Here is a 25403-nt window from a genome sequence, read left to right on the forward strand (position 1 = left end):
CCTAAGTATTTTATTCTTTTTGTTGCAATGGTAAATGGGACTGTTTCTTTAATTTCTCTTACAGATTTGTCATCATTAGTGTATAGGAATGCAAGAGATTTCTGTACATTAATTTTGTATCCTGCTACTTTACCAAATTCACTGATTAGCTCTAGTAGTTTTCTGGTAGCATCTTTAGGCTTCTCTATGTATAGTATCACGTCATCTATGAACAGTGACAGAGTTTTAAATCTTCTTTTCCGATTTGCATTCCTGTTATTTCTTTTTCTTCTCTGACTGCTGTGGCTAAAACTACCAAAACTATGTTCAACAATAGCGGTGAGAGTGGGCAACCCTGTCTCGTTCCTGATCTTAGAGGAAATGGTTTCAGTTTTTCACCATTGAGAACTATGTTGGCTGTGGGTCTGTCATATATGGCCTTTATTATGTTGAGGTAGGTTCCCTCTATGCCCACTTTCTGGAGAGTGTTTATCATAAATCGGTGTTGAATTTTGTCGAAAGCTTTTTCTGCATCTACTGAGATGATCATATGGTTTTTATCTTTCAGTTTGTTAATATGGCTATCACACTTTTTTTTTTTTTTTTGCGTTACGCGGGCCTCTCACTGCTGTGGCCTCTCCCGTTCGCGCAGGCTCAGCGGCCATGGCTCACGGGCCCAGCGGCTCCGCGGCATGTGGGAACATCCTGGACCGGGGCACAAACCTGTGTCCCCTGCATCGGCAGGTGGACTCTCAACCACTGCGCCACCAGGGAAGCCCTGTTACACTTTTTAATAGAAATAGACAAGCATAAACTTTATATAGAAAGGCAAAGGACCTAAAATATCCAAAGCAATATTGAAAAACAATGACAGAGTTAGAAGACTTATACTACTTCAAGGTATACTATAAAACTACAGTAATCAGGACTGTGGTACTGGCATAAAGACAAAAACACATCAACGGAACAGAAGAGAGTACACTCCCAAATTTATATAGCCAATTGATTTTTTAAAAAAATTAATTTATTTATTCTTGGCTGCATGGGGTCTTTGTTGCTGCGCGTGGGTTTTCTCTAGTTGCAGGGAGCAGGGACTACTCTTCGTTGCGGTGCGCTGGCCTCTCATTGAGGTGGCTTCTCTCATTGTGGAGCATGGGCTCTAGGCACACGGGCTTCAGTAGTTGTGGCTCGCGAGCTCTAGAGCGCAGGCTCAGTAGCTGTGCACGGGCTTAGTTGCTCCGCGGCATGTGGGATCTTCTGGGACCAGGGCTTGAACCCACGTCTCTGCATTGGCAGGCGGATTCTTAACCACTGCGCCACCAGGGAAGCCCTAGCCAATTGATTTTTGACAAAGGTGCCAATACAATCTATATAGGAAAGGGAAGTTTTAAAACAAGTAATGTTGAAACAATTAGGTATGTATACGGAAAAAAGAAACCTTGACTCCTCCCTCACACTATACATAAAATATTAAATCAAGATGGATCATAAGCCTACATATGAAAGCTAAACATAAAAGCTAAAACAATAACTAGAAGAGAACACAGGAAAATATCTTTTTGCCTTGTGAGTAGGCAAAGGTTTGTAATACAAAAAGCAGTAATTATGAAAGAAAAAATTGCAAATTAGACTTTACCGAGACAAAATACCCTGCTCAAATATATTAACATAATGAACAGTCAAGCCAGAGACTGGGTTTTCATATTTGTAAAATATAGATCTAACAAGGGACTAGAATCCAGGATATATAACAGCCCAATAAAAAATGGGCAAAAGATTCTAACACACACTTCACAAAGGAAATATATATAGAAAGCATAGGCACGTAATAAAGTGCTCAACATCATTAGTCATCAGAAAAATGCAAATTAAAACCACAATTAAACCCACAGCACACCCACTAGAACGGCTAAACTTACAAAGACTGACAACACCTTATGCTGGTGAGGATGTGGAACAAATGAACACTCATACATTACTGGTAGGAGTAAAAATGGTACAACCACTTTGGGAAAATGTCTGGCAGTTTTAAAACTAAACATATGATGTAGCAATTCCACTTCCAGTTATTACCCAAGAGAAATAAATACATATATTCACAAAAAGACTTATATAAGTATGTTCACTGAAGTTTTATCATAATAGCTACAAACTGGAAACAGCTCAGCTATCCATCAGTAGAATGGATAAACAAACTGTGCTCTATGTATACAACGGAATCCTACCCAGCACTTAAAAAGGTAACGGCTACTGAAATACCCAACATGGATGAATCTCTAAATATAATGCTCGGTGAAAGACGCCTTACACAAAAGAGTATATGCTATATGGTTCCACTCATATGGCGTTTTAGAACAGGCAAAACTAATCTATGAAAGGGAAAAAATGAGAAGACTGGCTGCTTCTGGGAGGTGCAGGTGAGGATTTACTGGCAGGAGACAGGAGGAAACTTTCTGGGACGATGGTAATGTTCTATATCTTAGTATGCTTTTGTTGCACAGGTATATGCATTTGTTAGAACTCATCAGAGTACCCATAAGACCTGTGCATTTCACAGCATGTAAATTTACTTGAAAAGAAAATATTACAAACAGTGAACTAGCTAATGATGTGCAAATGCACGTATTTGGGGAGAAGTGTACTGAAGTCTGCAGCCTGCTTTGAAATGTGTTAAAAAAATAAAAAGAAGGATTGATGAGTGGATAGAGGAATGGCTAGTTGGATAAATATGTGATAAAGCAAACACTGTAGAACCTGGGTGACAGGTATGTGATGTTCACTGGAAAATTCTTTCAATTTTTGTTTGTTTCAAATAAAATGTTGGAAGAAAAACAACTAATATCACCTTTTTATGATGACTAAGATTGTATCCTAGGTTGGACTGCCAATGTTAAGGATCCTGGTCACCATCTACGAAAATCTGATTACCAAGGAGGAAGTAAAAGTGATCAACAATATAAAGTGAGGGGCGGGGATGGGGAGGGTATTAGAGCCAAAGCCCAGACATGCGAGAGGTTCTGAGGCCTGCCAGAAATAAGGCCAGGGCAGCAAGGCAGGAGACGGCCACTTTGAGGCCTTCTTAGGTTGCTTTGCTTTCTTCATTCCTCTGCAAGTCTATGAAATTATCTTCTGGGCCTGGGACCCAGCATTACCTAGCACTCTAGTTTTTCCAAGACACAGAAGGACATAGTTGGAGGATTTAAAGTCATTGATGGAGGGGGGAAAAAAAAGAGGAAGGAACAGAACTGAATTAAAAATTCCACAGGGAGAAGGTATGACTCACCTACTTCTTGGTGGGTAACTACCCTTTTAAATTGCATCTTGGGAAAACAGCCAAGGAGCATTAAAAATTGAATGCAAAACTGCTTCTGGGCAAGGCTGATTAAAAAGGAATAAAACTATTTTAAAAGGTTGTTTTGAGATATTCGGCAACACTTGCATTCTGGCGAACGGGTGACTCATTTCCCACTGCCGGTCCTTTTCGCCTCCAGAGCTATGATTTTTAGAGGGTGATAGTCACCAGTAATTGATGATCTCTGGAGATTACTGCCGTCTCAGTTTAGCTGATAGTAATGAGTGACTTTCACTTTGCTTGATTTAATGAGCCTTCACAGAAGTCATACCTGCTTTGTCCTTGACCTCTCTGTTCACTCAGCTTTCCAATGTTTCCATCTGCAAGGATATAACATTCTGCTTGTTACTAACCTGCCATAAATAACAACCAAGTTCACCTTGTTAGGCCTTTTTCTTGCCCTAACTCTTAATCTTTTAAGAAAAAAGCAAAACTTTAACCAGATGACACACACGATAGCAAAGCAGAGACACACTCGAGCTGATAGAACTTGACACTAATTCGAACAAAGACTTTTAACCTTAAACACGGCTGACTCATCTGTCACAATACGTAACTTTTAACTTAATTTAAAATTAATCTTAAAAAAAAAACCCACCTAGGGACTTCCCTGATGGCGCAGTGGTTAAGAATCCACCTGCCAATGCAGGGGACACAGGTTCGAGCCCTGGTCCGGGAAGATCCACCTGCCGCAGAGCAACTAAGCCCGTGTGTCACAACTACTGAGCCTGTGCTCTAGAGCCCACGAGCCACGACTACTGAGTCCACGTGCCATAACTACTGAAGCCCGCGTGCCTAGAGCCCTTGCTCTGCAACGAGAGAAGCCACCGCAATGAGAAGCCCGCGCACTGCAACAAAGAGCAGCTCCCGCTCGCCGCAACTAGAGAAAGCCCAGGCACAGCAAAGAAGACCCAACGCAGCCAAAAATAAATAAATAAAATAAATAAATTTATTAAAAACAACAAAAAACACCCCACCTACGCCAAGCTTGTCAAAGTCAGTATGACATCTGTGTAGTTGTACTATTATTAACTTCTAGTAAAATAAACATGAAATTCATCACCTTACCTCTGAGAGAGGTGGGTCACGCTGGGTAACCCAAACAGTTTTTATGAATACCCTCTGCCCAAGAGAACTTAGAGAACAGCAAGGTAAATATCTCATCCAAAAATTTTGAAGAAAACATATGTTCAAAACACAGTATCTCTGGGCTGCTCTACATTCTGCAAAGATGTCAACATTTGAAAATAGTTTTCTATGTCTCTATAATACAAACCAGACATCTATTTCTTCACATTATACAAAGCTTCCCTGAAAAACAAATACCAACTCTATTATAGGGAATTGGCAGTAAAAATTTACCTCAACAAAGCAAACAAGATACCACAAATTGGCTTTTTCCAGATAATCTCATAAAAGTATAGAGACCAGGAGTAAAAAGCAAAACATGTCGAATGTGGGTTGGCAGGATTCAGTGTAGCATTTATGGATGGTTTCATGGCTCCCAGATTGTACTTTTATTACTTCCCGAGAGCCATTCATGATATTTGTTGCAATGAAGGCTCAAATCCCATAAAAATTTTTATCCGAAAGTAAAGTGTTTGTTGCCCCCTTGAGGTAAATTCAAGAACAGAAACAAAACAACGCCGGCTCTGCCTATGCCTAGTCCATTAGAGAAAGAGGCTTGCTTCTCCAAAGGGCTTTTTCTACACACATACCGTAATCGCAAGTTATAATAAAACTCTATTTTCACCGGGAAAAAAAAAAGGCAATTTACAAACACCACTAGACACTGCACCATTTCTGCAAAAATAAAGATAAAACTTCACACAAAGAATATAGCAAATATTTTAAAGTTTCAGTTGATGAGATGTCAGACTAACTGCATCCTAAAAATTTATTATGCAGATCTTCAGTTGGCCTAGCTCACATGACCCGGGGGACCCAAACTGTAGACTGAAAAGCTCTGCAGCAAACTTTCATGGGGGTGGGGAAGGGCGGGACAAGTCCAAGATATTTATGGCTCAAATCCACATAATGTGCAAGGTCTGCAACATGAGAACAGCTGCACTGAGAAAAAAATATATAATACATAAGCATGGGTAGAAAAATATGATGGTCTGAATAGATTATCCTGTGAGGGAATTCTTAGAGTTCAATGGATTTTAGTCGGTAATTCTCTGAGGTACTGCTGCCATCCTAATATCATGGGGTTTTGAACTAATTAAGGTTGCTTTTCTTCCTCCAATTGCATTTTATTCTAAGCTATCATCTGATTTTCAGTAATATTAGGAAGAATGTGATGGATTTACATCATTACTCCTCTAAAGATTGAAAGACTTCAGCGTTTTACTCAGCATGACTCATATTCATGAATGATCAAGGTTCTAAATGAGCAGTAAAATATGGTCCCGAATCTCATCCTGCTACTAAAGGCCCTGCAGGATGGAGAGATCACCTGGGCCAGCTGTTGCTCCAAGTCCAGATTCATGGACATAGAATTAACCTGTCGCATCCTCTACTGGCAATCACACAAAATAGCTGCTCACACATGCTTTCCCAGCTGCTGGACTCTCTACCCAGGCCCCGCAAACTACCCTTGAGATTTATTTAAACTTATGAAAAAGTCTCTACTCTTTTTATTTTTACCAACCCAAAGGAGAGCAAAAGAAGTTAAGGGGACAGGAGAAGTAGGGAGAGCACAGAAAGCAGCCCTGTCCCCAATTCCAAGAGGAAGCCCTACCTAGGTCATTAGCTGTCAATATCTGACCAGCAGATGGATCATTCAAAATTCATTCACAAGTTTGCTTGTCCAAAAACTGTTTAAATTACAGGGTAATGAAAGTTTCCTCACTTGTAAAACAGGGATAAGTTAAATACTTAAACACTTCTTATAAGAAGTGAATAAGTGAATACTTACCACAATGCTCAGCACACTGTACACTGTATATGTCCTCCTTTACCCCCAGGTCTCATGTCCCTTTCTCCTCAGTGCTAACTATTGCCTAAGATGATCATCATTCTACCACCTCTTCTAGGCATTTATACTCACACAGGCTCGTATACAAAAATGATGGGCTCACACTGTAAGAATGGCTCTAAAAATTGCGTTTTCACGTAGCATACCTTGGAAATCTGAAACTCTCCCATAAGGTGACCTTATCCATGTGCGTAGCTATAAATACCATCTATGAGCTGATAATCCCCAATTTTATATCGCCAGCCCAGACATCTCTTATACAGCCTACGGACATCCCCACCTGAATGTGTTCTAGACATTTCAAACTTAATGCAGCCAAAGTAAAACTCTTGACTTTCTCCCACAAACCTGTTCTTCCTTCTGTCTTTTCCATCTCAGTATGCGACACAACTCTCAATCATTTCCTGCAACCAAAACCTGGGTATCATCCTTGATTCGTTCCTTTCTTACCGCAGACCTGATCCAAAGTCTGTCAGTTTCCACACAAAAATACAGCTAATCCATCTAGTCTTTTCCTGTCATTACTGCCACCACCCTCATCTGAGCTGAGGTGGATACAACACTCTTCCACCTGGTTTCCCACGTCCACTCTTGCACCCACTAGCCACACAATAACCAGAATGAGCTTCTTACAAACCGGAACACATCAGTCTCCTGCTTGAAACCATTCATCTACTTCCTACTGCTGATTCGAAAGTTTTTAAGTCCTCAAAAGCATGTATAATCAGGCCCACACCTAACTTTTCAATCTCCCTTCATAACATATACCCCCCTTTTCACTGGAATCTAGATACCCTGGCCTCCTCTCTGTTCCTGGAACACCTCAAGTTCTTCCTCATTTCAGTGCCTCTTCTTTTTTCTGCGCTTGGCCTGACTCCCTCCTTATACTTCAGATCTCAGCTTAAACGTCACCACTTCATGTGCAGAATCAGCCCAGGTATTCTCCATCACAGCCGTCTATATCCATCACAGCACTTACTGTTTGTTATTTGTTGAACCAGTAGAATGTAAGCACCATGAGTGCAAGGACAACATCCGTTCACCATGTTGTTCCCGGTGCCCAAGGCAGTGCATGGCCCCTTGCGGGCCTTCAATTAACGTTCAGTAAGTAAGAGAGAATAGTACACAGTAACTTAGCCAGGTGTTCCTGAAATTTCTGAAAATAAAAACTATTCTAAGACTTTCACTTCTTAAATCATTGAACTATATATGAAACCTCAGTATTCTTCTCGCTAAAAATGGAGATATGAGGTATCAAAAGAAAGCATAATTGTCTTCTGTCAACTAGAATTTGAAATAAATGATCCCATCCATAAACAAATTATTTAATAGTTATTAAACAGTTAATTAAAACAATAGTTATTAAATAATAGTCACTTGTTTATTTTATGGCTGAGTAACATTCCATTGTATATATGTGCCACATCGTCTTTATCCATTCATCTGTCGATGGACACTTAGGTTGCTTCCATCTCCTGGCTATTGTAAATAGTGCTGCAGTGAACATTGTGGTACATGGCTCTTTTTGAATTATGGTTTTCTCAAGGTACATGCCCAGGAGTGGGACTGCTGGGTCATATGGTAGTTCTATTTCTAGTTTTTTAAGGAACCTCCATACTGTTCTCCACGGTGGCTGTATCAATTTACATTCCCACCAACAGTGCAAGAGGGTTCCCTTTTCTCCACACCCTCTCCAGCATTTATTGTTTGAAGATTTTTTGATGATGGCCATTCTGACTGGTGTGAGGTGATGACTCATTGTAGTTTTGATTTGCATTTCTATAAAGATTAGTGATGTTGAGCATCCTTTCGTGTGTTTGTTGGCAATCTGTATAACTTCTTTGGAGAAACGTCTACTTAGGTCTTCTGCCCATTTTGGGATTGGGTTGCTTGTTTTTTTGATATTGAGCTGCATGAGCTGCTTGTATATTTTGGAGATGAATTCTTTGTCAGTTGCTTCATTTGCAAATATTTTCTCCCATTCTGAGGGTTGTCTTTACATCTTGTTTATGGTTACCTTTGCTGTGCAAAAGCATTTAAGTTTCATTAGGTCCCATGTGTTTATTTTTGCTTTTATTTCCATTTCTCTAGGAGGTGGGTCAAAAAGGATCTTGCTGTGATTTATGTCAAAGTGTTCTCTATGTTTTCCTCTAAGAGTTGTATAGTGTCTGGCCTTACATTTAGGTCTTTAATCCATTTTGAGTTTATTTTTGTGTATGGTGTTAGGAAGTGGTGTTCTGATTTCATTCTTTTACATGTAGCTGTCCAGTTTTCCCAGCACCACTTACTGAACAGGCTGTCTTTTCTCCATTGTATATTCTTGCCACCTTTATCAAAGATAAGGTGACCATATGTGCGTGGGTTTATCTCTGGGCTTTCTATCCTGTTCCACTGATCTATACTTCTGTTTTTGTGCCAGTACCATACTGTCTTGATTACTGTAGCTTTGTAGTACAGCCTGAAGTCAGGGAGCCTGATTCCTCCAGCTCTGTTTTTCTTTCTCAAGATTGCTTTTGCTGTTTGGGGTCTTTTGTGTTTCCATACAAATTGTAAAACTTTTGTTCTAGTTCTGTGAAAAATGCCTTTGGTAGCTTGACAGGGATTGCACTGAATCTGTAGATTGCTTTGGGTAGTACAGTCATTTTCACAATGTTGATTCTTCCAATCCAAGAACACAGTATATCTCTCCATCTGTTTGTATCGTCTTTAATTTCTTTCATCAGTGTCTTATAGTTTTCTGCAAACAGGTGTTTTGTCTCCTTAGGAAGGTTTATTCCTAGATATTTTATTCTTTTTGTTGCAAAGGTAAATGCGAGTGTTTTCTTATTTGTAGTGAGGTGGATGGGCCTAGAGTCTGTCATACAGAGTGAAGTAAGTCAGTAAGAGAAAAACAAATACCTTATGCTAACACACATATATGGAATAAAAAAAAAAAATTGGTTCTGATGAACCTAGGGGCAGGACAGGAATAAAGACGCAGACGTAGAGAATGGACTTGAGGACCCAGGGAGGGGGAAGTTGGTAAGCTGGGACGAAGTGAGAGTAACCCTGACATATATACACTACCAAATGTAAAACAGATAGCTAGTGGGAGGCAGCCGCATAACGCAGGGAGATCAGCTCGGTGTTTTGTGACCACCTAGAGGGGTGGAATAGGGAGGGTGAGAGGAAGACACAAGAGGGAGGGGATATGGGGATATATGTATACGTATATCTGATTCACTCAGTTATACAGCAGAAACTAACACAACATTGTAAAACAATTATACCCAATAAATATGTTTAAAAAAAAAAGTCACTTTTTTGTTGATTGTATAGCAGTTAAATGTTTCAGATTAAGAGTACTCCCAGTGCTCTTTTTGGGTGGGCTCACCTAGTCCAATCAAAGCTACCCCTGCAGTTTAGCCCAGCCTAAGGCTGAAAAGATCTGCACGGTGTTTTTTGTTTTTTGTTTTTAAGTAAATTTATTTACTTATTTATTTATTTTTGGCTGCGTTGGGTCTTTGTTGCTACACGTGGGCTTTCTCTAGTTGCAGCGAGCGGAGGCTACTCTTCGTTGCGGTGCGGGGGCTTCTCACTGCGGTGGCTTCTCTTGTTGTGGAGCAGGGGCTCTAGGCGCGTGGGCTTCAGTAGTTGTGGCACACGGGCTCAGTAGCTGTAGCTCGCGGGCTACAGTGCAGGCTCAGCAGTTGTGGCACACGGGCTAGGTTGCTCCACCGCATGTGGGATCTTCCTGGACCAGGGCTCGAACCCGTGTCCCCTGCATTGGCAGGTGGATTCTTAACCACTGCACCACCAGGGAAATCCCTTGGGGTTTTTTTTGTTTTGTTTTGTTTTGTTTTTTTGTGGTATGTGGGCCTCTCACTGTTGCGGCCCCTCCCACTGCGGAGCACAGGCTCCGGACACGCAGGCCGAGCGGCCATGGCCCACGGGCCCAGCCGCTCCGCGGCACGTGGGATCCTCCTGGATCGGGGCACGAACCCGCGTCTCCTGCATCGGCAGGCGGACTCTCAACCACTGCGCCACCAGGGAAGCCCGGTTTTGGTTTTTTGTTGTTGTTGTTCTTTCTTTTTCTTTTTTTTTAAGTTTCTTTTTATTCTTCTACATAGTGATTTTGTGAAAATACTAATAACCAATGGACCATACTCATTTTTTAAAAACATAATCCTTTTTCCCACAAAACAGAAGCAACTACAAGGACTAGGACTGCATGAGATGATAGATGTTAACTAAACTTACTGTGGTCATCATTTCATGATATATGGGACATCAAATCATTATGCTGCACACCCTAACTTATACAGTGCTCTATGTCCATTGTATCTCAAGAAAATTGGGAAAAAATGTATTTAACCTTACAACCCATGAAAGGTATGCAAATAAAAAGTATGACATCCTCTCCCCTCCCTCCCCAAAAGAATTAGGAATATAGACATAGAGCAAAAAGAATTCTCACAGACTGCTGTTAGGAGGATAAACTGACAACCAACGTTGGTGAATATGATAAAATAAGGATTTCTTACTTGACTGCCTCGTAAATATTGTTGGAGGTATGTCCTGATAAGGCATCATGTAAATTTCGAATAAAATAATCTCTGTATTCTTCTGGAAGGGCCATAAATGTTCCACCCATCACAATAAATTCCACTTTATCCACACTGTGACCAAGTTGTTTCAACTGAAAGACGTAAATTCATCAGCATTAGAAAGATACAGTCAACTATCCTAAGAGGGTTATTGCAAATTTCTAATTTTACTTTGCAGTGTTCTCATCAGTATAGTTTAAAAATGAGAAGCAAACATGTTAAACAAATTCTATGGACTAAAAAAAATAGACTCCAGGGTCTGAAAAGAAAATTACTGCTCAAATAAGGAAGACAAGAATTAAAAATAATAAACAAGAAGTCTGATGTCAACTTACACAGTTAAGTGAAAATTTAATAATACAAAGAATATAAATTAGAGAGCAGAAAGCAAATAACACAATATGTAATAGAATAAACAAATATTTATTGATTACATATTTTATGCCAGACTTTGTGGTCAGCATTGGGGACGAAGAAGACTATATGCAACATAATCAGGACTTGATGCAAGTGAAAGAAAGAGAACACTAGATTAGAAAGAAACATTAAGAAAGCAGTTTTAAATTAAAAGTTTTGAATTAATTATGAAGTTTCTGGGTTTCTGGGTACAGGTAGCACCTTAAGGCTGGTTTCAGGGGTGGGGGAAGGACAATAAAAGTCTGAAATATGACTTCTCTTCTATTTGGGAAGGGAATGGTATAGATCTTTCAGTTTTTCAACTACAATAAGGCAAGATTCTAATTTTTAGAAACAGGTATTTAAATTTCTTGCCATATCTTAGGCCTGAGAAAAACTGGGTCAAGTAGACTACAAATTATGAACTCTAATGTACTATGTAAAAAGGATGTCCACACTTAATATGAGCAAAAAGTTACCTTGTTTTATACTTTTTTCTGAAAATGGTAAATAACTTATACATACATACATCCTTATACATATGTAAATCCTTACAGATACATAAGCATATGGGCATGCATGTGCATACACATGCAAATATATATCTGTAAGTACGTATACATAGCTATCAATGCTAAAAGAATACTCTGTAACTATGGTTGTTTACCAGTAATACATAACAAAATCTTCCTGGTAGCTTTTTCAAAACATCTTGCCTGGACCCTTAATCAGAACTTCAGCAGTGAAATCTAGCATGTGTTTTGGAAAAGTTACTCAGGTGATTCTAGTGCATTTACAGTTAGGAAAAGAATCACTACTCTCTGGTAGTTTCTAAAATCTTTCAAAACCCATGCTCCTTTTTGGTAAATATAAACATTTTGAACTCTACTGAAACACTTCAAATGAGTTAAATATCATGGCTAAGGGAATTCCCTGGTGGTCCAGCCAGTGGTTAGGGCTCCGTGCTTCCACTGCAAGGGACATGGGTTCCAAAAAAAAAAAAAAAAAAAAAAAAAAAATTATGGCTAAAAAAGAAATGGAAGCAATGGTCAGTTTAGAAACTATGTAGGCTCCCTGCAGGTGGGGTCCTCTCCTACAGCTGACGATCCTGATCCATATACGCTTGGGTGACAATGATGTGAAAATTAGAAGTGGCTGGTATCCACTCGTAATAACAGTTAAGCACAGAAACGACTTACTATGGTATGTGCTACTTTCCATTTGAGATTTTCTAGTTGTCTTACTAGATGTAACTATAAAAACTATGGACAGTGCTTGCATTGTCTGAAATTGGACAAGTTTAAAATAAAATTGTGAAAAAGAAAATCTGTATTAATGTTCAGAGTTCCTGAAGAGAGCAAGGCCATCTACACAGTACTTGTTTTTAATCAGTTATATTGAGGTATAAATTTTTTTTTTTTTTTGGCCTTGCCATGCAGTTTGCAGGATCTCAGTTTCCCGACTAGGGATTGAACCCAGGCCATGGCAGTGAAAGCCCGGAATCCTAACCACTAGGCCACCAGGGAACTCCCGGGGTGTAATTTATATACAATAAAATCCACTAACTTTAACTGTACAATTAAATAAGTTTTGACAAATGTTTAGAGTTGTGTAACCACCACCACCACCATTATACAGAACAATTCCATGGCTCCCAAGGGTCCCTCATCCCCCTGGACAGTCAATTCCCCATTCACACCCCAGCAAACCAGTCACAATACTTCTCACTTGGCTTATGGAAGCTAAAATTCAATCCACCCACCTACTGTCTAAGACATATTCACATTCTGTAAATTTCATACCATAAATAACTTTCTACAAATTGAAAGAACTTTGGAGACTATAAAATCCTTACAGAAGATAATACAGTCTTTAAAGGAAGTAGTGTTTTTGACCTTGCTAGGTATAGCAAAATAGTCCCCCTCCCTCAGATGGATATTAAAAACTTACAAAGGGGAGAAATATTCTTTCAGTTCTTATTTCTGGTTCAACTCAAATCAAGCAATAATACCTTCTAACTAAGTATAAAGATCTAATGTAAAAATACTTTTTAAAACCTTACCTGTTCTATTCGGTGTCTTGTCTGTAGATAAGGGTCATACCTAGCACGGATAGCTCTCATGGAGGTTGGCTAAGAAAAAAGGAAAGTATCCTGTTATGCCCACATTGAATAAAGAATAAAAAGTAGTTTCAAAAGGGTATTAAAAATAAAGTTCCCTTGGGCTCCTTTCTTCCTCTCTCAGTTTTGTCAGGGTTCAAAATAATGTCCTGAATAGCATTTGGCTGGTCTCCACTCAACAGCAGGCAGCTCCTTGGATCACAGTTATATCTTTGTGTAAACCCTTATGGAATCCCCAGGGTCACCACATCGTTATACTGCTCGCAGACATAGCTGTGTACACACATTCAAAGGAGTTACTTGACAAAATAACCTTTAAACCAGATCATTAAATATCAATACAACACAGTTTGTAATGGCTTAACAAAAAGCCATCATGCTATCATACAATGGAATAGTCTACGGCCATGAAACAATATACTGATACAAAATGTTCCCTAAGATACACTGTTAAATGAGAAAGGTAAGGTGCAAGGTTTTGATAGACTACCTCCTGTGTAAAAAGTTAGGATAAGGAATATGTATTGCTTTTGTATCTATATACTATCTTTGAAGGACGTATAGGAAAGGGATGATACTGATTGTCTGTTCGGGGGCTGGAGCAGAAAGGGGTGGCTAGGGGAGAGTGATGAGAGGGAGTCTTCACTGAAAAATTCTTTTTGTATTTTTAAAAATTTGAACTATGAAAAACAGGTAAGAAATGAAAAACCATGTATAAGAAAACAGTCACATGGTTTCCTGGCTGCTGGCCTCTTTGGATGAGGCCGACGGCTTCAAAAGCCTGCTCACTGGCCTCCTGCTTTTACTCTTGTCCCCGCTCTAATCCTGCCCTCACAGAACCATCAAATGATCTTTTAAAAACCGACACTGGATTATATCATCCCCCTGCTTTAAACCTGGATGGCCTTTCACGCCACCTATAACAAACTCCTTGCCCTGGCTTACAATCCCCTGTACCACCCGTCTCCCGAATCTCATTCTCCCCTCACCTGCTCTGTTCCAGAGCCCCCCACTGTCATTCTGAGCCCGGCTCCGTGTTCCAGCTATTCTCTCTGCTAGGAATGCTCTTTCTTGTCATTCAGGGCTCAGTTTAAATGTCACCTCCTCAGACCATTCCTTCCTAGCCTCCAAGGCTGAAGTATCCACCCTGCTACGACACCTTACTTGACTTTACTTCCCTGCTTTGCATTTACTAGTACCTGATTTTTTTTTTCTTGTTTGTTTCTTTACTGTCTACCCCCCATTTATTAGAATGTAAATTCCTCAAGACCTGACCGATTTTTTCACAGCTGCAGAGGCAGGACAATGTACTGGTGAGGAGCACAGAATTCAAAGCCTGGTCCTGTTATATATTAGGGGCGTGTCTCCAGGCCAATCGTGTAAGACTTCTAGGCCCTGGTTTCCTTATCTATAAAACTGGGATAATAATAGTGTCTACCTTCAAAATCCTGCTGCAAGGTTTAAAGTTGTAAAGCACTTAGAACAATGCTGATATATTAATAATAAGTGCTTACATAAATATTTCTCCAGTGACTAGAACAACAGACACTCAGCAAATGTTTGGTGTATGAATAACTTATGTAATCAAGAAAAAAATAAAAAATAAAAATTTTAAGAAAGCCAGTACTTATAAAAGCATACTCTTAATTAAGTATGCTGTAACACTCCTCAGGACAGCCTCACATTACTTTACCTCATATCCAGTATAAGACTGGGTCGAATATTCAAAGTCTGAATCAGGTCCACCAGGGCAGTATCTGCCAATACAATAAAATGAAGATGTCAGATACAGAACTTAGTTCAACAGTCTAGTTCAAGTATCTACAGGCTCCATAAACTCCTGACTGAACCAGCTTCATTTTCGAAACCTAACAGAAGATTGTACCTTTGTAGTATCTGCAAATATATACATTTTCTACTAACAAGTAAAAAGATAAACATATAAAGGAACATTATTACAGTCATTTTCAGAGTACTGCAGTCACTATTATTTTAGAAGTTTAAGCTTTTAGGGGCAAATAACCGGGCCTAAGTTTTCCTAAGTTGGGACTGAAACTCACAGTGCTCTCTTGGTAACTACACTTAAGAAAATCTTTCTCCTGATTAATCTTCCTGTCTAGAGTCATGAATATTCTTCTGCTAATTTTTCTAATTATCTAAATTTAATAAGTTTAAAGATTATTAGTAAGGATAAGTTTTTACTTTGATACTTTTCTGATCCAAATTCATTATAAACTTCTGACATTTGGAATTTAGGCAGCTCATATTTCCATGTATCATTTATCAAGTTAACAGAATATCTACTGTTTTGAGTTCTGTAACCTATGAATTTTTTTTTTTTACTGTGTATTGTAACAAATTAAAATCTTTATATGCTTCATTTTAAAGCATTGATATATCCTACTAATAGGTGCTTGTTTCAAAGAACTAACATGAATCTATTAAGTCAAAGTTTTAAATATTACCAGGGAGTACCCTGGTGGCCTAGTGGTTAGTTATGCCGGGCTTTCACTGCTGTGGCCTGGGCTCAATCCCTGGTCGGGAAACTTAGGTCCCACAAGACATGGCCAAAAAACAAACAAAAAAAAGTTTTAAATATTACCAGCATGTATTGATCAAGGCTCTAGGGGACTTACTGGTTCAATTAAAATACACACACATACACAACTTATCACAATCATCATACTCACACACATATGTTTCCTGTAAAACTGATGTGTGGACATCTGTGGGGTTTGCACATGACGGCCACAACAGCAATCTATAAAAGGAAGATTAATAAAAAAGTAATTATGAAATAATTCATACAAAATTCTGGAGAGTTGTTATCACTCAGAAAGCGGGAGAGGAATGCAATCAGAGGGTGGCACACAAGGGAGTTTCAAAAGTACTGGTAATGCTGTATTTCTTAAACTGAGCCCTGGGTACCAGGGTGATCTCCTTTCAATATTATTAATCTTCAAAATGTACATATGCATTGTATACACTAGTTTGTATTGTATTTTACAATAAATTAAGTGCAAAATAAGGAATTAATAATTTTTAAAGTCACGGTGATTCTTATTCTCTCTTGGTCTTTCTGATTTGTTTTAATAAAATAGCCTACAAGAGAACAATTACTTATGCAATTCTATAAAATTATATCTAAACCTAACCTTTGTATCTCAAACTCTTCCCAATAGATCTCAATATTTAGAATAGAGACTATTAAACTAGGAGCTAGACTTCAGAGTGTGTGCAAGATATTCTCAGAGGGGTCTGTCAGAGCCCAAGTGGGGTAGGAAGAGCATCTGCTTGAGAAGGACGTGATGGCACAGTTAGACAATCAGTTACATATGGGGGCAGCTGGTCAAATAAGGGTATACACTAAGATGAATGCAAGCCAGGTTTCTTACTGTCAGAGAAGAAAGTTATAATTTTTAAATTTATTTTATTGAAGTATAGTTGATTTACGATGTGTTAATTTCTGCTCTACAGAAAAGTGATTCAGTTATACACATATATACATTCTTTTTCATATTCTCTTCCATTACGGTTTATCACAGGATATTGAATATAGTTCCCTGTGCTATACAGTAGGACCGTGTTGTTTATCCATCCTATATAAAATAGTTTACATCTGCTAGCCCCAAACTCCCAATCCACCCATCCCTCCCCCACCTTGCTCCCCCTTGGCAACCACAAGTCTGTTCTCTGTCTGTGAGTCTGTTTCTGTTTTGTATATACGTTCGTTTGTATCATATTTTAGATTCCACATATAAGTGATATCATATGGTATTTGTGTTTCTTTTTCTGACTTACTTTACTTACCATGTTGCTGTAAATGGCGTTATTTCATTCTTTTTTTTATGGGTGAGTAGTATTCCATTGTATATATCTACCACATCTTCTTTATCCATTCATCTGTCAATGGACATTTAGGTTGTGTCCGTGTCTTGGCCGCTATGAACACAGGGGTGCATGTATCTTTTTGAATTATATCAATAGTTTTATCCAGATACATACCCAGGAGTGGGATTGCTGGATCATATGGCAACTCTATTTTTAGTTTTCTGAGGAACCTCCATACTGTTTTCCATAGCGGCTGCACAATTTACATTCCCACCAACAATGTAGGAGGGTTCCTTTTTCTCCACCCCCTCTCCAGCATCTGTTATTTGTAATGACTTTTTAATCACCATTCTGACCGGTGTGAGGTGGTACCTCAGAGCAGAAAGTTAACACATGGAAAGGGAACTAGAATGAACTCTGTGGGTTGGATGAAATTAAAGGTACTGTTGTGGACTCACAGTACACACACACACACACACACACACACACACACACACAAATATAGATGCAAATGTGTTATGTATATGTGTGTGCATGTATGTACATATATATTTCCTAGTTTGGTCCATGGAGAGGGTCTGGGAGCAGCAACACCCTAACGGCACTGAGCACATCTAGCACTCAGATCTTTGTTTCTAAATACTCTTCTCCACTAAAAGAAACCAGGGCTCCTTGGAGAAACAGCTGATTCCAGGGCTGGGGTAAAGAAAGTATAAGATGAGCGTGGAACATTTTATTATGACTGAAAGCTAGAAACTGCTCAAAGAATGATGGGGACGTTTAAAAAAGAACCAGAAACCAGCTTGAAAGGGCTCCTACTGGTCAAAACTGGGAGAATTTGTACATCAAAATAAATAATGATGGAACAGATTATAACCCACCAAACAGGAAACCATTTAATCCATTCACACAAATGAATGAGGAAACTGGAAGTCTGATAAGGAACAGGATATTTGCATAGTTTCAGAGTACTTCACCACACAAAACTTCTTAATTACAAAGTGGAAAAGAATAACTTTACAAAGGGGATGCCTAGCAGACATCACCTTGATCAAAGGAGACAACATCAGTGACAGGACAACAAACTATGCACCACCTGACAGGATATAGTAAGAACACAGTATCACTTCCGTGATGTTCCTGCCAGAGATGCAAACCCGAATCTAATTATGAGGACACATCTGATTAAACCAAATTGAGGGAGATGCTACAAAACAACTTGCCTGAAATCTTCAAAAGTGTTAAGGTAATGAAGTAAAGGAAAGACAGAGGAAGTGTCCAGACTGAAAAGCCATGACAACTAAACGCAGCACGTGATTCTGAACTGGGTCCTGCAGGTCATTACTGACACACCATTAGAAACTTGAATGAGGTCTGAGGATTAGATGATGATAATGTATCAGTGTTAAATTTCTGATTTTGATGGCTGTATTGTGGTGATGTAAGAAAATGTTCTTGTTTGTAGGAAGTACACACTAAAGTATTCAAAGGCATCGGCTTTGCAACTTACTCTCAAATGGCTCAGGGATAAAGTGTTCTTTGTAGTGGATTTTCAACTTTTCTGTAAGTCTGTGATTCTTTTTTTTTTTTTTGCGGTACGCGGGCCTCTCACTGCTGTGGCCTCTCCCGCTGCGGAGCACAGGTTCTGGACGCGCAGGCCCAGCAGCCATGGCTCACGGGCCCAGCTGCTCCGCGGCATGTGGGATCCTCCCGGACCGGGGCACGAACCCACGTCCCCTGCATCGGCAGGCAGACTCTCAACCACTGCGCCACCAGGGAAGCCCTGTGATTATTTTTTAATAATAAAAATGATAAAAATTGAACTTAAATCATCAGTGATCTAGAGAAACTCCAAAATAAATAATTTTGCAAATCTGAATTAAAAATTTAGATTTTCAAACAAATGTTTGTATTTAAGATGAGACACAAGTGGTATATGTATACCACTGATGAGGTCAATCTAATTTCCCAATCTTTTATTGAGGGCTTATAATATAAGCCAGGTTCTGAGCTACACAGAGCAGGTGGGCCCTAAGACTACAAAAATATTAATGCACTGCCTCTGTCCTCTGAAATCATACAAGCTAGCAGGGGAGGAGGAAATAGAGAAATAGGCTATTTCAAAACCACATGGTAAGAAGCATGTGGTAAAAGAAAATACTAGGGATGCCCAAAGAAGGGGATTAATTAGCCCTGACCAGGGGCGTCAGGGAAGGCTTCCTAAGGGGTTGACAGCCATGCTGAGTAAGAGTTGACTGAGCTAAGAAGGTAGAGGGATGTGGGGACCAGGGAAGCAATGTGCAGGAGTTTTCAAGCATTTTTTAAGTGGCTGAACTCTCCCTTCAAGTAATGTTTTACTTAGAACATCAACTTACAGAAGAGAGAAAAGCAACAGCCCTGGGTGAAGTAGAGATGGGGCCTGCTCCTACGGCTTCCCTATTATTCCCCACAGTAGCTCCTAAAAAACTTATACGGATCCTGTAGTTTTGCAGAATACAGCTTAAAGATTACGGATAAGGTAGAAAAAGCTATGACTTTGGAGTCAGCCAGAGAGATGAACCTTTGAATCTTTTCTCTGCCTCTTACTGTGTATTTTCCTGTTTTGTAAAATGAAGACACTACTACCTACCCCCAAAACAGTTTTGAGGATTAAATTAGAAAACACACCAGTGCAGTGGCTGGTATACAACAGGTGGGCAACATATGGTCACTACTGTTGCAATGATATATGATACTACTCTGAATAATAAAAATCATGATTTTCAAAGCAAAAAAACAACAAAACAAACAAAAACTCAAATACAAACAGTCTCAAAATGGATCACAGACTTAAGTATACTAAAAAGATATGCCACAGACTGGGAGAAAATATTTACAAAACACATGTCTGATAAAAGACATGTATCTTAACTATACAAAAAAAATCCTTAAAACTTCACAATAAAAAAACCAACAACCCAATTAGGAATAGGGCAAAAGATCTGAAGAGACACTTCACCAAAGAAGATGCACTGAAGGCAAAATAAGTATATGAGAAGATACTCAACATCGTATGTCATTCGGGAATTGCAAACTAAAGCAATGAGATATCACTACATACCTGACAGAATGGCCAAAATCCAGAGCACTGACAACACCAAATGCTGATGAGCTTGTGGAGCAATAGGAACTCTCATTACTGTTGATGGAATGCAAAACAGTGCAGCCACTTTGGAAGACAGTTTGGTAATTTCTTACAAAGCTAAACATAGTCTGACCATATGATCCAGCAATCATGCTCCTACGTATTTATTTACTCAAATGAGTTTGAAAACTTTTGTGTATGCAAAAACCTTCAAACAAATGTTTATCGCAGGTTTGTCCATTATAATTGCCCAAAATTGGAAACAACCAAGATGTCCTTCAATAGGTGTGTGGATAAACAAATTGTGGCACACTCAGACAATGGAATATTATTAAGTGCTAAAAAGAAATGAGCTATCAAGCCACTAATAGGACATGGCATAACCTTAAATGCCCACTGCAAAGTAACAGAAGCCAATATGAAAAGGCTACAAAACATACTGATTCCAACTATATACCATTCTAAGAAAGGCAAAACTACAGAAACAGTAAATAGATCAGTAGTTGCGAGAGGTATGAAACAGAGGAAATAATGCAGGGAGTTTTAGGACAATGAAACTATTCCATATGATACTGTAACGGTGGATACGTGAAATTATGCATTTGGTAAAACAGACAGAATGTACAACGCTATGAGTGACCCCAATGTAAACTACAGGCTTTGGTTAATAATAAGATAGCAATATTGGTTCATCAATTATAACAAATGTGTCAAACCAATGCAAGGTATTAATAATAGGGCAACCTGGGGAAGGGGGAGAGGAAGTATATGGGAACCCTCTGTGCTTTCTGCTCAATTTTTCTGTAAGCCTAAAGCTGCTCTATAAAAAAATATAAACAAAGCACTACAGTAACAGCAGAAGTAAAAGCATGGAGGTTAGTGGGCATATATCTGGAGAAAACTATAATTCAAAAAGATACATGCACTCCAATGTTCATTGCAGCACTATTTACAATAGCCAAGACATGGAAACGACCTAAATGTCCATCAACAGAGGAATGGATAAAGAAGATGTGGTACCTATAAACAGTGGAATATTAGCCATAAAAAATGAAATAATGCCATTTGCAGCAACATGGATGGACCTGAAGACTATAATACTAAGTCAGTCAAAAAGAGACAGATAAATATATGATATTGCATATATGTGAAATCTAAAATATGATGCAAACGAACTTATCTACAAAACAGAAGCAGACTCACAGACACAGAGAACAGACTTGTGGTTGCCAAGAGGGAGACATGGTGGGTGAAGGATGGATTGGGATTTTGGGATTCGTAGATGTGAACTATTATACATAGAATGGATAAACAGCAAGGTCCTACTGTATAGCACAGGGAACTATAGTCAATATCCTGTGATAAACCATAATGGAAAAGAATATGAAAAAGAATGTATATATGTGTATAACTTAATCATACATTTGCCATACAGTAGAAATTAACACATCATCGTAAATCAACTATACTTCAGTAAAATAAATTTTTTTTAAAGTATAGAGGTTAGGATGCATAGCAGCTAGGGAATGACAGCTGTGTTCTTTTGATATTTTTAATAGTCACTCTGGTGATACTGCAGAAAATGGATTTGGTGCAGGTAAGACAAAGTAGGCCCATTAGGAAATGACTAAAACAATCTAAACAAGAAATAATAAAGGCCAAAACATTCCTCCCAGTGGTGGCAGGAATGGACAATGCATTTTGCATCTTTTAGAAACCGAGTGGGGCTTCCCTGGTGGCGCAGTGGTTGCGCGTCTGCCTGCCGATGCAGGGGAACCGGGTTCGCGCCCCGGTCTGGGAGGATCCCACATGCCGCGACCACAAAAAAAAAAAAAAAAAAAAAAAAAAAAAAAAAAAAAAAGAAAAGAAACTGAGTGGATGGGGGCACCATTAGCTAAGGTGGACAAGGAAGATGGATGAGCAAGTCTGAGGTTTTGGTTATGCTATACCTAAGGGTATACTTACAGGCAGTCAAAGGAGAAATATCTAACAGGCAATTTGACATGGATGTGAAGCTTGGGGAGAAGTCGGAGCTATGAGTCAGCATATGGCAATACTTAAAAACATCAATGGATGAGATCACCAAAGAAAGCATGTATGGCACTAAAAGCAGTTGGCCCAGGACCACAGAAAAATCAATTTTTAGAGGGAAGCAGAACAAGAGTAGCTGTCAAAGAAAGAAATGATCCGAGGTAGGTGGAAGACAGAGAGAATGGAATTATGAAAGCCAAGTGCATTTGTCAGGTTGAAACATTGCTAAACCTTTGTCTCCATGGTGGCAAGCCCACACACAATGCTGAAAACTGAAAATCCAAGACTTACCCATAAAGCACGTTATTTAGGGATATGGAAGTAAATGCCAAGAAATCAGCTAAGACCTAAAAGTGGTTGCCCTGGGGGAATAGTGGGGGGAGAATGGGAGGTGAGGGGTTTGGACCTATTAGTTTTTCTGAAAGAGTCTTTTAAACTAGGTAGAAACAAACAAACAAACCCCAAACACTTAAGTACAAAGGAGAAGAGACTAGGATAGGTGGTACATTGTGTGTGAAAGTTCTGGGGTTTAATTAGTCACAAACATACAATCCAGGAGATACGGCTACCCAGCAAGTCATTATAAGCTGCATTTACTAGAAGTACAATATCCCCATCCAAACAACAGACTGAGCTTCTTAGATCACATCAGGAACACAGCATTCGCTTCTGGGTACTACGTTAGTGGGTCTAAATACTATCAATTCTTCCCTCGTGTCTCTCACACTCATCCTTTTTATCCTGGAGGCCCTACCTTGATTCAGGCTCTTAACACTTCACACCTAGGTCAAACCAAGAGTATCCCAACTGGTCCTTTTGGCTCCAAGCTACCCTACATCTTGTATGCAAATTAATTTTCTGAAAATCTATTTGGTTCCCATCACTCCCCTTCTCAAAAATCTTTCAGTTTCCTATTATCTGGCTATTTTGCAGGACATTTAAGATCTTTTACAAGTGGATCCCAAGCTAACTCTTCACCCCAATGTCCTGCTGCTTTCCAAAATGAACTGTCAGCCCCAGTGAGTCTGGTACACTCGTGGTTCCCCGCACACACACCTCTTACATCATCTCTACCTCTGGGCCCTAGTTCCTGGGTCCTTGCTCCCATTACTCTTTGAACCTGCTCTTCTCTGCTTATATGGGCGCCATTTATATGTTAGTCAAGTTCCACGCTTCCTCTTGGGCTTTCCCAAGTCCCTTTTACTGCAGGGACATCTCTGTCCTCTGGACTCCCATATCACTCCCTATGGTGTCAACTGTTTCATAATTACCATATATATTAACAGAACGACTTCGTACCATCAATAAACTTTTCAAAATACCTTTTATAAGTATCAATCTTATAAGCCACAAGCATAAGATGGCCAACAATATTGGTCATCTTATGATAGTTACCAAGCATCTAGCTATACTTTTCAAGACACCAAAAACCAAAACATCATCTACTCCTCTAAGAACAGTGACCTTTTCCCCTGTGCCCTCCCAGCATTCTGCACGTGTCTCCACTCCAGCACACACCACAGCATATGGATTTTATTAGTCCAAATCCCCCACCTCCACCTCACTACCCGGGTGTTGCACGGAGGCAGGGAATCTGTGGTGGAACAGATACACAATCAATCTTTGATGAATTGAATCACTCACCCCACTGGCAGTTCTGATGGGTTTTGCCTTTAACTTGGGGACCAAGACCTTTCGATACTGAGGTGGGACTGCAGCAATGATATCCACCAGGCGGGGCTGTGCTGAAAGGCCATATTTGGCCGCTGTCCTGGTTTTCACCCTGAAAGTAAAGCATCTAGCATTATCAAGATCACAATATTTCAAGGACAAGCTATCAAAAGGATAACCTATAAATAACATCATCAACTCCTTTCACCAGATGACAACAGTGGTTTTAACATTTGTAATTATCAGGGAACTAGAACAAAATTCATGACTTCTTGTTCTCCAGAGTACCAGAAAGAAAAACAGATGACTACAGGGCAGGGGCCCAGGACAGTGATACGATGTAGGTCTCGTTCAAAGTAGTGCTCCAGCTTCGAAGGATTCTACCCTTTTCTCAGCTTCCAAACTACTACATTTGGGATCAGATAGTTCTGTCGTGGGGGACTGTTCAGTACATTGTAGGATGTTTAGCAGCATCCTTGGCCTCTACCCACTGGCACTTCTTCCCACTGTAACAACCAAAAATGTCTCCAGACATTGCCAAATGACTTGGGGGTGGGGATGGCCATGCCTGGTTGCAAAGCGCTGCCTCAGGCCAACAAAACAAAACAAAACAATTTAAAGCAAAGCTACGCAGAACCAAATAGGAAATAAAGTAGATATATTTTTAAAGCTTTAAAAGTTTTAAAACTTTTTCTAATTCAAAATATTATATAAAGAACAGAATAAAACATATAAATATACTCTAACAATTATAAAACAATCACTCTTGTAACCACATTCCAAGAAAGAGAATATGATCAGCACTGCAGAAGACCCGTTTGCCCCTTCCTGACCGTAACCCTATCCCTAACCCCCATAAGTAACCTTTATTCCAACTAATAATTCCTCACTTTCCTCTACAATTTAGCAATTTTTCTTTTCTTTGTGGCCGCTAACCAAATCCTAAGTCACTTTATCTTCTCACTTTAATCCATCTAGAAATATTATGGGGTGTTCAAATCATTTCAACAAATGGTTACTGAGTACCTGATAGGTACAAGAGACTACCTAAGTACTTGGTACGTCAGAAGGTGTAAGGCATAGCTGTTTCGTGCTCTATGTTCGCATGTTTGCAGACAGGCATGCACAAAAATAAATCTACAATAAAAACATATGTATCAATAATAAAACACACACACAACAACGAATGAGTCCAGAGCTCAAGAGAGGAACTCAATGTGTGCCGGGGAGATATTCAAAGAAAATGGGCACAGAAAAAAGATAGGCTTCAGGGCTTCCCTGGTGGCACAGTGGTTGAGAGTCTGCCTGCCGATGCAGGGGACACGGGTTCGTGT

General features: G+C 39.4%; 1 protein-coding gene across 1 annotated transcript in view; it reads right to left on the reverse strand.

Annotated features, from left to right (window-relative positions):
- Positions 1-25403, reverse strand: part of ELP3 (elongator acetyltransferase complex subunit 3) — a 102202-nt gene that overhangs the window by 74994 nt on the left and 1805 nt on the right. The window contains exons 2-6 of the mRNA XM_028494221.2: positions 24043-24181; positions 16103-16173; positions 15106-15169; positions 13356-13424; positions 10835-10989 (exon numbers count right to left, since the gene is read on the reverse strand). Of these exons, the coding sequence (XP_028350022.1) occupies positions 10835-10989; positions 13356-13424; positions 15106-15169; positions 16103-16173; positions 24043-24181 (498 nt within the window). The remainder of the gene's footprint in view (positions 1-10834; positions 10990-13355; positions 13425-15105; positions 15170-16102; positions 16174-24042; positions 24182-25403) is intronic.

This window comes from Physeter macrocephalus, chromosome 9 (genome assembly GCF_002837175.3).
Source record: "Physeter macrocephalus isolate SW-GA chromosome 9, ASM283717v5, whole genome shotgun sequence".
NCBI lineage: Eukaryota > Metazoa > Chordata > Mammalia > Artiodactyla > Physeteridae > Physeter > Physeter macrocephalus.